Here is an 11,798-nt window from a genome sequence, read left to right as displayed (position 1 = left end):
ATGATACTCGGTCCTACTGAGGGAAAAGAAGATCCAGACGCTTCAGGTCTCAACTCTTCATTAAGACTCGCCCTCTCAACCTACAGGGTAAGACTCTATGAAAAGTTATTGCTAAAGGATAATAATATATTAGATCTTCGTTACATCTATAATCATGGGATCCCTATCAATTAGTCGGTACCAACCGGATCTTCAAAAAATGCACTCTGTCATCTTACAGTATAAAAATTAATAATCGCAGATACTAATATACGCAATTCTTATATAACTACTCTTGAATTCTAAACAATTCTTACTTTTTCCTTTGATTAAAATCTTCAGAAAATGTGATAATTAACTCTATCATCTTACAATATAAAAACTAATGATCGCAGAGACTAATATACATAATTTTTATATAATTACTTTTGAATTTTAAGTAATTCTTACTTTTTTCTTTAATAAAAAAATATTTTTCGTTGACTAAATTTTTTGAGTGCTTTGAACACTAAAAAATATAAAAATATTTTCTTAAAAAATATTTTTATAAACAAATAAAAGCTTAAAAATAAAAATTAATGTCAAGGAGACCTTGGATAAGTTAATGTCTATTTTTCTATTGATATAATTTATTTTGATTGGTTAATAATACAAATTCAATTCCTTCATACATTACTGGAGATTTATCATATAATTTTCCTGTATAACAAAAGTTAAAAACTGAGGCAGTTTAAACATTGATTAATAATGTTAGGTAAAAGGACTTGTGATTATAAACCTAAAAAGCAAACCAAAAGCATTTCTCTTCAAATATTTTATAGAATCACAAGATATCATTTCTTGTCCTAAAATCACACTAACAAAGATAAGTTGGTCAAATTGGTAGTTTATCATTTTAGTCAATCCATGAGAAAAAAATTCTCAAATAATAATAAAAATAATGTATAAAAATAAATTAAATAATATTTTTATTTTATTTTATTTTATTTTAATTAATTCGATATAACCGATAAACAGTCAGAAGCTTCGGCTTCAATTAAATTGAATTTTTATTTTGATTTGAATTTAGTGTGATAAATATTTTAAGAGGTGAAAATGATTCGATTAATATGTATTTTGCCATCACGACTTTTACTAGCGATAGGTAGGTAGATACCTAAACTGAACTTCACCGTTTCAACGTCAGAAAAGTTTTGGAGTTCAAAAGATTGAGAGACAGTTCCGGCGACTCCCCTGAGGCCCTGACCAAGACATTCTACCCCTGGTCCTTGTAAACTCCGAAATTAATTAAATACAGGCTGGACTCACATGCTTTCAATTGTTCCACTCCATGATTCTTAACCAACCCACCATTATTGTTTTCTACTGGTCCTTGTGCTTGTCCTTTCTCTTTCTCTTCTATTTATAGCTTCAGCGACATCATCGGCCTTTTCAATTTCAAATTCCTTCCTTAGAGCTCTCTCTTTGGTTGTTTGTTTTAGCTTCTAGTTGGGATAAATTGTTTTTGGTTGGTGGGTTGCTTGCTGTAATGGCGGAGACATGGGTGAGAATGGTGACTGCGCAAACACCAACTAATATAGCGGTGATAAAGTACTGGGGGAAGAGGGATGAGACCCTGATTTTGCCTGTTAATGATAGCTTAAGTGTTACTCTAGATCCTGCACATCTTTGTACTACCACTACTGTCGCTGTTAGTCCTAGTTTTGGACAGGATCGGATGTGGCTTAATGGAAAGGTATCGATTAGCGTTTTTACTTCTCAGTTGAATTCGGTATTTGGATTGCATCAATGATTTTCTGGTTTTAGCTTGTTTTTGTCTGTAGAATTGCTATCTGGTAGTTCACTTTAATGAGTTCAATCGCTTATGCTTCCTGGGGAATTGATTTCCTTTTTCTAATTTCCTTGGCAATTTATTTTAGCGTAATTTTGATATGGTCTCGTGTAAATTTTCTTTGTTTAACTTCTCAAGAGTATAAGCTCCTGAAGCCAGCTGAGTCTTTTATATTTGTTTTTATCCTTATTAATAAAATAAACTAGTTCTAATGATGTTGTCTAGAATCTATCAGGATTTAAAATAAAGGAAAAATACTCTTGCGGAGAAAATGCTGGGGAGGCCAGAAAAATTTACTGATCTTGAAAGATTGGACATGGATTCATGGTTTAATTCGATTTTAACCGGATTGTTTTACCCTTTGTTTGATATTCAAGATGGTGGAAGAAGAGAACTACTCTCATTATGCGATCTTTTCTTCCTTTCTCCCCCCAAATAACACAAACGCTGAGGATTTATATCAAATGTAACGAGTCAATTAACCTTACAGGAAGTACTTTGTACAATTTTCACAGTAGTTAAAATGCTAATTTTGGTTCTTTGTAACTAAGTTGTTGATTTGCCATAATTTCTTTTCCTTTTTGCGTTGATTCATGGTTGTTTTGTTTTTGCTGGTTAGTATAGGAGATATCCCTTTCTGGAGGCAGATATCAAAATTGTTTAAGGGAAATTCGTGCTCGAGCCTGTGATGTTGAGGACAAGGAAAGGGGCATCAAGATTGCAAAGAAGGATTGGGAGAAATTGCATGTCCATATAGCTTCATATAACAATTTCCCTACTGCTGCTGGACTTGCTTCTTCAGCAGCTGGTTTTGCTTGTCTGGGTAAAGATGATTTTTTTTTTTCATTTTCTTTCATGTTAATTCTCCTCGCTCTCTTTCCACCCTTTCCCTCTTTCAACATGGTTGACAAGCCTACCAGTTTGAAATATATTTTTCTGGTGGCTTTTGGGTATGATGAAGCTGCTTATCATGTTTCTAAGAAATCATTATGATCTGTGTTGTATTAAATTTGAAAATTTATGTTTTTTAAGTCAAAATTGGCTGGACTTCTTAGTTCAGCTTTATTAAGAGCAATAACATGTGAATTGAATATTACATTGATGTCATTTTCTGGAAATATTCATGATAGAGCTTGCTTTCCTGTACATGTATTCTGAGAATGTTGAATCTAGAGTCCAAGGATAATCTGTTGAGGTTTAACAAGTTACAGTCACCCTCTCGTGACATTTGATCTCTGCTATTAATTTATGTTCATGGGCTTTCCCTGTTCCCTTATGCTTTGTGCTGGTGTAATCTTATAACCTGCTGCATTGAGGCATCATGACTGTTAAGTGGGTCAAGCTGACTCAAGCATCAATGTACTTTTAGATTAGATAACCTTAAAAATGATATGATTCTGAGCAACAAGTGGGCTTATTTTCAACAATTTTTCCAGTACATGAATGCAGAGGTTTTTTTATTGGTCAATATGCATCATTGAAATAATACACAGTATGGTTTTTTCAATTTGCCCTGACCATGTATAGGAACTTTTACTTGTTTGGTTACAGAATTCTGTCTGGTCTTTATCCCCCTTTTTGGATCCCCCACTTAGCATTAAGTTTGTTAGACATGTTTATGTGAAAGCCACTGTTTGATCTAGTTGACATTATTAATAGAGTTTATTTGAGTCTGCCACAAAGCAAGAATGGCTCTGTACTTTCTGCTCTGAGCAACCATTTCATTAATTTTCAGCTTTACATGTGATACCTTCATTATTAATTTTAATATTTAATGCAAAGAAGAACTTCATCAATTCATATATCTGTTTTTATGTTGTATTGCAGTTTTTGCCCTTGCAAAGCTGATGAATGCTAAAGAAGATAATAGTGAGCTTTCCGCTATTGCAAGGTATATGCTTTTATAGTTGACAAATAGTTTATTTCCTAGTTGCTTATCTTTGGTTTCAATTCATTTTCATTTTTACTCCTATATAATCTCAAGTAACATTTTATTTTCTTTTGCTGGTGTCTTACTGTTCACATGCAGCTCCTTATGCTTCTTCTTCTTCTTCAAAATGATTTGAATGCAGCTTTTGAAATTCACTTTTTTATAACATGTATTAAATTTTCATTGATGTTGTTTATGCCTCTTATCCCAAATTCAAATTTTTATATATTTATTTATTTTGGTTTACTATTTGCAAGCAATGGCTTCAAGTTGGTGTTATATAATTCTTTCTCTTCCAACTTGTTGATTGGTTGGAATTATATACGCCTTTTATAGCTCTGAATGCCCGGCATTGTTATTGATATCTGATTATTGCATATAGCTAATATTTCAAAATCTTTTCATAATGAGTATCTAAAATTCACTTTGGCATTTTTTTTTCTGTCACCTGCTGTCTAGAATTATTTTATAGTTGAGTTGTTTATTTTATAATTTATACTTGAATATATGTCAGAGTTGTTTATATAAGTTGAATTCAGATGTTTGATACTTTAGTAATTTTGTTTCTTAGGCAAGGTTCTGGCAGTGCTTGTCGTAGTTTGTTTGGTGGATTTGTGAAGTGGAACATGGGAAAGGTAATGTTGATTTTGAGGTTAATATTCAGAAGGTGTTTGTTTTAGCTTATATGCTGGTCAAACCAGGTTATAAGCTCTAAAAAGAACCTCACTTGTTTGTGCATTACATTGTTTAGGTTATAAGCTCAGCTTATATGGTAAAAGAAGAAAAAGGCTACAGAGGGGACCAACTTTTCAATTTAGTACTTATAAGTACTAAGTTTATAAACTAGTTTGATCAAACAAGTTACTATATTGCACTCATTGAATTTTAAAACTTCATTCTATACCTTATTTAATGTCCTCTTTAATAATTTTTATAATAAATGTGCTTAAAGTTAATTGTTACTAAACATGTGTAACTTCTTATTAGCTACTTATAAACATTTTAACCAAACATGTAATTTCTAAAAATTTTAGATGCTTATAGGGTTCAAATAGCTTATAAGTGTGAAGTGCTTTTAAGCTAATTTTCGTAAGTTAGGTCAAACACTCTCTCAGTCCATTTAGTGTAGGAGATGCTTTTGCCATTTTGACCAGTTAAATCTAACATTCATTTTATTAATTAATCTCAAGGTTAAGGATGGAAGTGACAGCCTTGCTGTTCAAGTTGTGGATGAGAAGCACTGGGATGACCTTGTTATTATTATTGCTGTGGTATGTTTCTTTTTCTTATTTAATAGTTGTATGTTTGAATAAGATTCATGGTTGCTTCTTATCCTCTTGGATTAAGTAATTCCACAATAATATAGACCTACATTTCATTAATACTCTTCCTAATGGTTTTGGCCATAGAAAAAAAATTGAGATCTTTCATTAATACTCTTGCTAATAGTTTTGGCCATAGAAAAAAAATTGAGATTTGATTCGAGAATCAAAAATTTCAATTTGTAAATCAAGAATTGAATCTAACCATAAGATTCAATAAAGTTTCTCAAAATGAATAAAAAATGATATGTGTTCTAAAAAATAATAAAAAAAAAACCACAATGACATTTTGATAAATATAGCATGATCATTAAGCTAAGCTTTACAAAAGAACAATGTGTTCTTACTATGTTAGTAATTTTGTGCTATAAGTTATGAACTCTTGAATTGTAGGCAATGATTAACATGGTGCATGTGCTGAAACTCCTTCTGAATTTGATCAAACATTTAAATACTAAAAGGGATAACAGATTAAATTAAAAGGTAGGAATAATATAATTTGACAATTATAACTAGTGAAGTTAATTATTAAAAAAAAAAAAAGAATGAAGAGGGAGATGGAAAAGAAAAGATGGCTAGTGGAATATAAATAGTTAAGGGAAGGTTTCTTGCACTTCAGAGCATGTTCTAAATAACAGACAGTAATGGCTATTATTTGAAGTATTTTATCTTGTGTTTTTGTTACCACCATTATTTAAAGGATTTTTAAAATTTTAGTCGTAAAGGCCATTATATAAACCAACTGTTATGTAAAGGACATAATAGCCGTTATTTATCTGAGAAGATGTTAGAAGGAACCTTTTTTGGGACAAAAGGCTATCTTGGTTTATTCATTAAGCTCTCTCTAGGGATTTTGGCATTTTCTCTCAATATTCTCTCATTTTTAAAGCTATTGTTAAGTAAGAGCAGAGGGTGAGTCAATGTTTATTTTTCTAATATTTTAGGTTTTTGGATAACTTTTTGGTAAATATATAAATAATTAGAAAATAATATTAAGTATATATTTAGGCTTTGAGAGATAAGATTTGGAAAAAAAATCATGACATTAGTTCTTGAAATTAATTATTGTAATTAAATGACAAGCGAGTTTTAAAACCTATTTTAAAGTCAAAGTATCTACTTAGTCATTTTGTTATTAAATTGATTAATACTAAGGATATCTAAGAATGACAGATTAATGTTCTTATTTGGAATTTTTATGCTTATCACTTAGTTATATGTCTTATCTTTTATTATATTTTTAAATATCTGTTCATTTCATGAACTTCTGTTTTCTCACCCTGACTCTGATTGTGATTTAAAACCATGCTTCATACTAAAAATAAAGTGAATCTTAAAGCTAGAGGGTCTAACAAACCTATAGAAAAAGAATTGACCAAATGGGTTGATTCATATATACTAGAGTTGTAAGCTTTGGTCATTGCTAGGACCTAGGATGAGAAACCAAATCGAATAGAAAATTGTAAGATTCCAACAAAGGTGGTTTTTGCTCAGTGATTTCATTTCAATTATCAAAATTATTTGTTTTTATTATTTATTTTACATTCTCTCATATCCTGTGCTGAGAATTACCACTGAAAAACTTCGATTATTAGCTTGTCTGTTTGTAGTACGTATTTGCAATAAATGTTAAATGTACTTTTGAAGTTTGCATCTGTAAACATGTGTTCATGTGATTGGTTTAGAAAGATGTTTCTCTTTATTTTTACTTGAGTTTCCTTTTATTTATTTGTTATGGCTACATTTTTCGTGTCCCTCCCTGTGGCTATCTGTAATATTTTCTACTTCTACCATTTTTCAATGAATTTGGAACTTAATCATCTGGAACCATACATACAGGCATCTTTAGTACTTGCTGAAATGCTAGCATGCTAAATGTTAGAACAAGTTGGCCAAGGATCATTGAAGTATCTAGTTATATTGAGCAACCATGGCAGAAGTAACTATAGTTGCGAATCATCCTTACCATAAGTTAGTTCAGTGGTAGATAATAGGAAACTTTTCTATATATTGTCAAATAGTAGCCGCAGCTTTCTCCTAATTCTGAGATCTCGTAGAAGAGGTCTTGTAGAACCTTGCCAATACAGGCTTAATATGTTGTACTGGCAAATTCATCATTTGAACTTGATACAGGATGTTGGAATTTACTCACTGGGTTTTGCTACCACAATTTGCTTTTATCTTGTACAGCTGCTAAGTATCTAAATATATTAGAAGAATCGTGATGTACAGTTGGTCAATGCATATTGTAAAGCAAACAATTCTGGTTCTATCAATATGTACTGCTATTTTATATTCTAGGATAAAATTTTAGTTTATAAATAGCATTATAATTCTTTTAAGGTTTAATTTCTAGCAATGTTATCATGGTGAGAGGCAACACTAGGACGACAAGGTTCCTTATCGCCTTAAGCGAGAAGCGAGAAGCAAGGCAATGTCTTTTTTAAAAAGACGACAAAGCCAAAATTTTTTAATATAGTTTAAATATACATATCTCTCTATATATAAACACATTCATAATCACCCATATCAAAGTTTAAAAAAAAACATATGCAAATAAAAAAATTATTTGCAACAATAGAAGAGAATAAGAACTTAAGAAGTAGTGTGTACATGAACTTCTAGCTTAAGTATAAAATTAATTAAGATTGTAAAAATAGAATTGAAATAAGTAGCATAAGCAACAAAATAATGTAAATAATAATAAGATTATTGAATAGAACTACTCCTCATCAAGATTTCCAAATATAAAATAAAACTTCTATAAATTTATAGTATACCAACATTGTTTTTGTATTAATAACATCATGCTACAGGGGGTTAATTTTTTCTCATTCATCTTCTTGCAATCACATTTTTTGTTTTGTTTTTCAGGTAAGTTCCCGGCAGAAAGAAACTAGTAGCACCACTGGAATGCGTGACACTGTTGAAACCAGCTTGCTTTTGCAACATAGAGCCAAGGTGCACCTCAATTCTGTTTATTATAGTTTAGGCAGCTGATTATTATAAAAAGGTTGTCCTCTATTTGAGGAAAGTAACTTCTATTTGACGAATCTCAGTATTTGATTAGTATTCTTATTGGAATTACTCTCCTTCAGTTTTTTTTTAAACTTTTTTTGGGGCACTCTTTCTTTGATGGTAGTTGTCTTCATATTATGTCATGTATAGATTGTTGAATGTTTGAATTTGATTAATTTCTACTGATACTGCCTTTTTTTTTCCATTTTAACAGGAGATTGTACCAAAACGCATTATTCAAATGGAAGAGGCCATAAAAAATCGTGATTTTGCCTCCTTTGCACACTTAACCTGTGCTGATAGTAATCAATTTCATGCTGTCTGTTTGGATACATGTCCTCCAATTTTCTACATGAACGATACATCACACAGGCAAGTTCCGTTTTTCCAGTTTGACATGGAATATAAGCTGTTTCTGGTCATTTACTCATGTCTGATTTAGGTATCAAACTCCAGATTTAAATATTAAATTATTAATATATGACTTCATTGCAGGATAATCAGCTGTGTTGAAAAATGGAATCGTTCCGAAGGAACACCTCAGGTTTCTTTACTTTTGAGCTCTTTTTTGCTGGATACCTCAATTGTAGAAGATAAATCATAAAATAGAAAGACAATATTTCAAGTTCAGAAGTATTATACTGCAGTAATAGTCATTTATGAAAATCCAGTCATAGGTGATAATTTTTCTTATTTTGCACTCGAGCCATGCATTATTACATGTGATATAATTAGTTTGTGCAAATTGCCTTTCCAGCCATTGACACTGGCGTTTCCCCTTTGTGGTATTGACTTGTTAATATAGGCAGTCTCAGCTTTAACACTTAGAGGCTTGTATATGCTTCCAGAATAGCCAGACATATGCCGCTCCTTACTTGTGGCTATATTTATTCTAAACTGTTATTGCTGTTTCTGTCCCAAGACTATAGTGAAATTCTACATGGAAAAGAAACTTTGAATGTCAAGAATCCCGGTTGGATTGAGCCATCTCAATAGAATCTTATTGCACATGACTTTTTTTTTTCTTTTCTTTTCTTCTGGTCACCCTTACTGTAGAAGGTAAAACAACTTGGATGGTTAGAGTCACACTGATCAAACATTTTGCTTGCCATGCGAGATTGCTGATTATTAGGGTGGTTGACTAACAGTGAAAAATGACAGGTGGCTTATACATTTGATGCTGGGCCAAATGCAGTTCTAATTGCACATAATAGACAGGCTGCTGCCCAGTTATTGCAGAAGCTTCTTTTCTATTTCCCTCCAAATTCTGACACTGATTTAAACAGGTAAGTTTTCCTTGGATGTTAATGAAACAATAAAAAACTGTTTCGTAATGGAAAATATATAAGGATTTAGGCAGACTGTTTTGGAGGCTGCAATTCACTGAATATTCTGATGATATATTTTCTCTGTCCCCAGTTATGTTCTTGGTGATAATTCAATACTGAAGGATGCTGGAATCGAAGATTTGAAGGACGTGGAAGCATTGCCACCACCTCCAGAAACTAAGGATGCCCAAAGATTCAAAGGGGATGTAAGCTATTTCATCTGCACGAGACCAGGTCGGGGTCCTGTCTTGCTTTCTGATGAAAGTCATGCTCTTCTCTGCCCTGAAACCGGGCTGCCTAAATAAAATGGGCTGCCCTCTTTCTTACTCTTTGTAAGCCTGATGATTGTTTTCTGTAATTGAAGTTACAGTGAAGCAATTCCTTGTAACTTTTCCTCGCAAGTCTGCAGTAATGCTGCTTTTGTCTTGCATTTTTTTTCCCTTTATGGTTCATTTAGGATTTATTTACTCACAAAGGACAGTTCATTGAAGTATCTTTCAGCTGAAAGTCTTAAAATAGTTATTACAGTAATTTGAAAATCTGTATTTCTGATTCACTGAGCATGAATAAATTCATGGTTGTTTACCTGAAATTGTTACTGTAAATGTTCTGCAAGTTATATGTTGTTCGTGGGCTCCTTGTTGCTCCTGGACCTTTACAAGATTCAACAATTTAACCAGTTAAATTCACTTTTCTAAAGCTCCTGGGAAGTGCTGCTTATTTCATCTTTGAGATTCCAGCTTGTGGTAATCCTGCCTATACCTACTGAATAATCAGACTGATGGATTTGTGAGTATTGAGAAACTTAGCTATGCTTCTTTGGACTCTCACTTTACTTTCAAAATTTTCTTTTAGCAGCACAAAGATAAAACCCACAAAAGTTGCAGACATTGGCTAATACTTGGGTCCTGAACCAGTGTATATGATCCATATTGGCTTAGTGTCCAATTTACATGTCCATGAGCATGTGGTCTGCTTCTGCTTCTGCTATTGCTCCAATCCTTCGGTTGACATGTTCAACAAAGCATATAATGCCCTGCGGTCCTCTGCGAGTCTTTTCGGTTTGAGTTATAATGTTGCCTAGGTTCTAAGCAGAGTTTGAATAACTCGTAACTTAAGATTGTGGTTTTTTATTTAATAAAAAAATAAAAAATTTGTTTAGTTGTTAATATTTCGTTTTTATTTTTATTATTTGTTAGAAAGTGTTTTCTAAATTAAAAAGTCAAAAATTGAAGACCACAAATATTGTTTTTTTTTTTTTTTTTTTTATAAATTCTATTAAATTATTATATTTCTTTACAATTTTTATCTGATAATTATTAACGATTGTAAAAAATTTTACCTTCATCAATCATAATTCATTTTTTAAAAATATATTTTCATTCAATTAATTTATAAAATATATTTTTATTTTATTATTGTAAGAAAAATTTACTATTTAATAATTGTACTATGAAAAAATTTATTAATTAGATTCTTAATTTTAAAAAATATATTAAAAAAGTGTTTGAGGTTTTAATAAATTTTTTATTAATTTTAATTTTTAAATATTTTACTATTTAGTTTTTGTAATATGAAAGAATTAATTAGTTAATCTCTCAGTTTTGTAAAAATATCTATTAATTATTCCATCCATATTAAGAGTATTTACAAAAAAAAATTACTATTTGGCTTCTAAGATAAGAAAAAATTCATTAATTAGTCCTCAATTTTATAAATATGTTTACTAATTAATTATTTTATATTGAGAGCATTTTACATTAATATTTAATATCTAAAATTAATGAAAAAATTAATTAATATATTTTTTAAAATTTTTAGAATATTTTAATATATTTTTTAAAATTAAGTGATTAATTAGTAAGTTTTCATATATTATAGGAACTAAATAATAATTTTTTATTTTTATAATTATTAATGATTAAAATTAATGGAGAGATTAACCAATAAATTCTTTAAAATCTCAAATATATTTTAATATATTTTAAAAATTAATAGATTAATTAATGAGTTCCTATATTATATGACTAAATAATAATTTTTATTATAATATTAATATTTTATAAAAATAATTTAATATTTATTTTTATATGCAATCATTTATAAATTATTTATATCATATTTGAAAAAGATATTTTGTTATTTATTTTTATGTAATAAAGGTAAACTTACTTTTATGTAAAATATAATTTTAAAAAAATAATTTTTAAAAATAAATAATAAAAATTAAAAAATTATTTTAATTTTGAGAAAATAAAAATCAAATGTTATAGAGCGTTACCAAATGCACAATTGTTAATGCTCGCAGATTCTATTGCATATCTGTTATTCATTTCCTGATTATGTTTGGCAAATTATGTTTTTGAGATGTACGAGGCAACTTTATGCCT

The 11,798-nt window shown here is 30.2% G+C and overlaps 1 protein-coding gene across 1 annotated transcript; it reads left to right on the top strand.

Annotated features, from left to right (window-relative positions):
* The first annotated feature begins 1,123 nt into the window (after positions 1 to 1,123).
* Positions 1,124 to 10,000, top strand: LOC110618417 (diphosphomevalonate decarboxylase MVD2, peroxisomal). The gene is made up of 10 exons (XM_021761547.1): positions 1,124 to 1,714; positions 2,435 to 2,633; positions 3,638 to 3,701; positions 4,312 to 4,375; positions 4,931 to 5,011; positions 7,937 to 8,023; positions 8,295 to 8,452; positions 8,576 to 8,624; positions 9,242 to 9,366; positions 9,500 to 10,000. The coding sequence occupies exons 1-10, from the start codon at positions 1,508 to 1,510 to the stop codon at positions 9,711 to 9,713; spliced, it is 1,248 nt and encodes a 415-aa protein (XP_021617239.1). The 5' UTR covers positions 1,124 to 1,507; the 3' UTR covers positions 9,714 to 10,000.
* Positions 10,001 to 11,798: the final 1,798 nt, after the last annotated feature.

The sequence above is a fragment of the Manihot esculenta genome, chromosome 7 (genome assembly GCF_001659605.2).
Source record: "Manihot esculenta cultivar AM560-2 chromosome 7, M.esculenta_v8, whole genome shotgun sequence".
In the NCBI taxonomy this organism is placed as follows: Eukaryota; Viridiplantae; Streptophyta; class Magnoliopsida; order Malpighiales; family Euphorbiaceae; genus Manihot; species Manihot esculenta.
The sequence above is the reverse complement of the archived record's forward strand: the minus strand, read 5'-3'. Positions and strand labels throughout refer to the sequence as shown.

Excerpts from the sequence above, each read along its gene's own strand:
- LOC110618417 (XM_021761547.1), top strand. The coding sequence starts at position 1,508 with ATGGCGGAGACATGGGTGAGAATGGTGACTGCGCAAACACCAACTAAT. Across the intron at positions 3,702-4,311 it reads GAGCTTTCCGCTATTGCAAG|GCAAGGTTCTGGCAGTGCTT; the intron begins GTATATGCTTTT and ends TTTGTTTCTTAG. Across the intron at positions 8,024-8,294 it reads TTTTGCAACATAGAGCCAAG|GAGATTGTACCAAAACGCAT; the intron begins GTGCACCTCAAT and ends CCATTTTAACAG.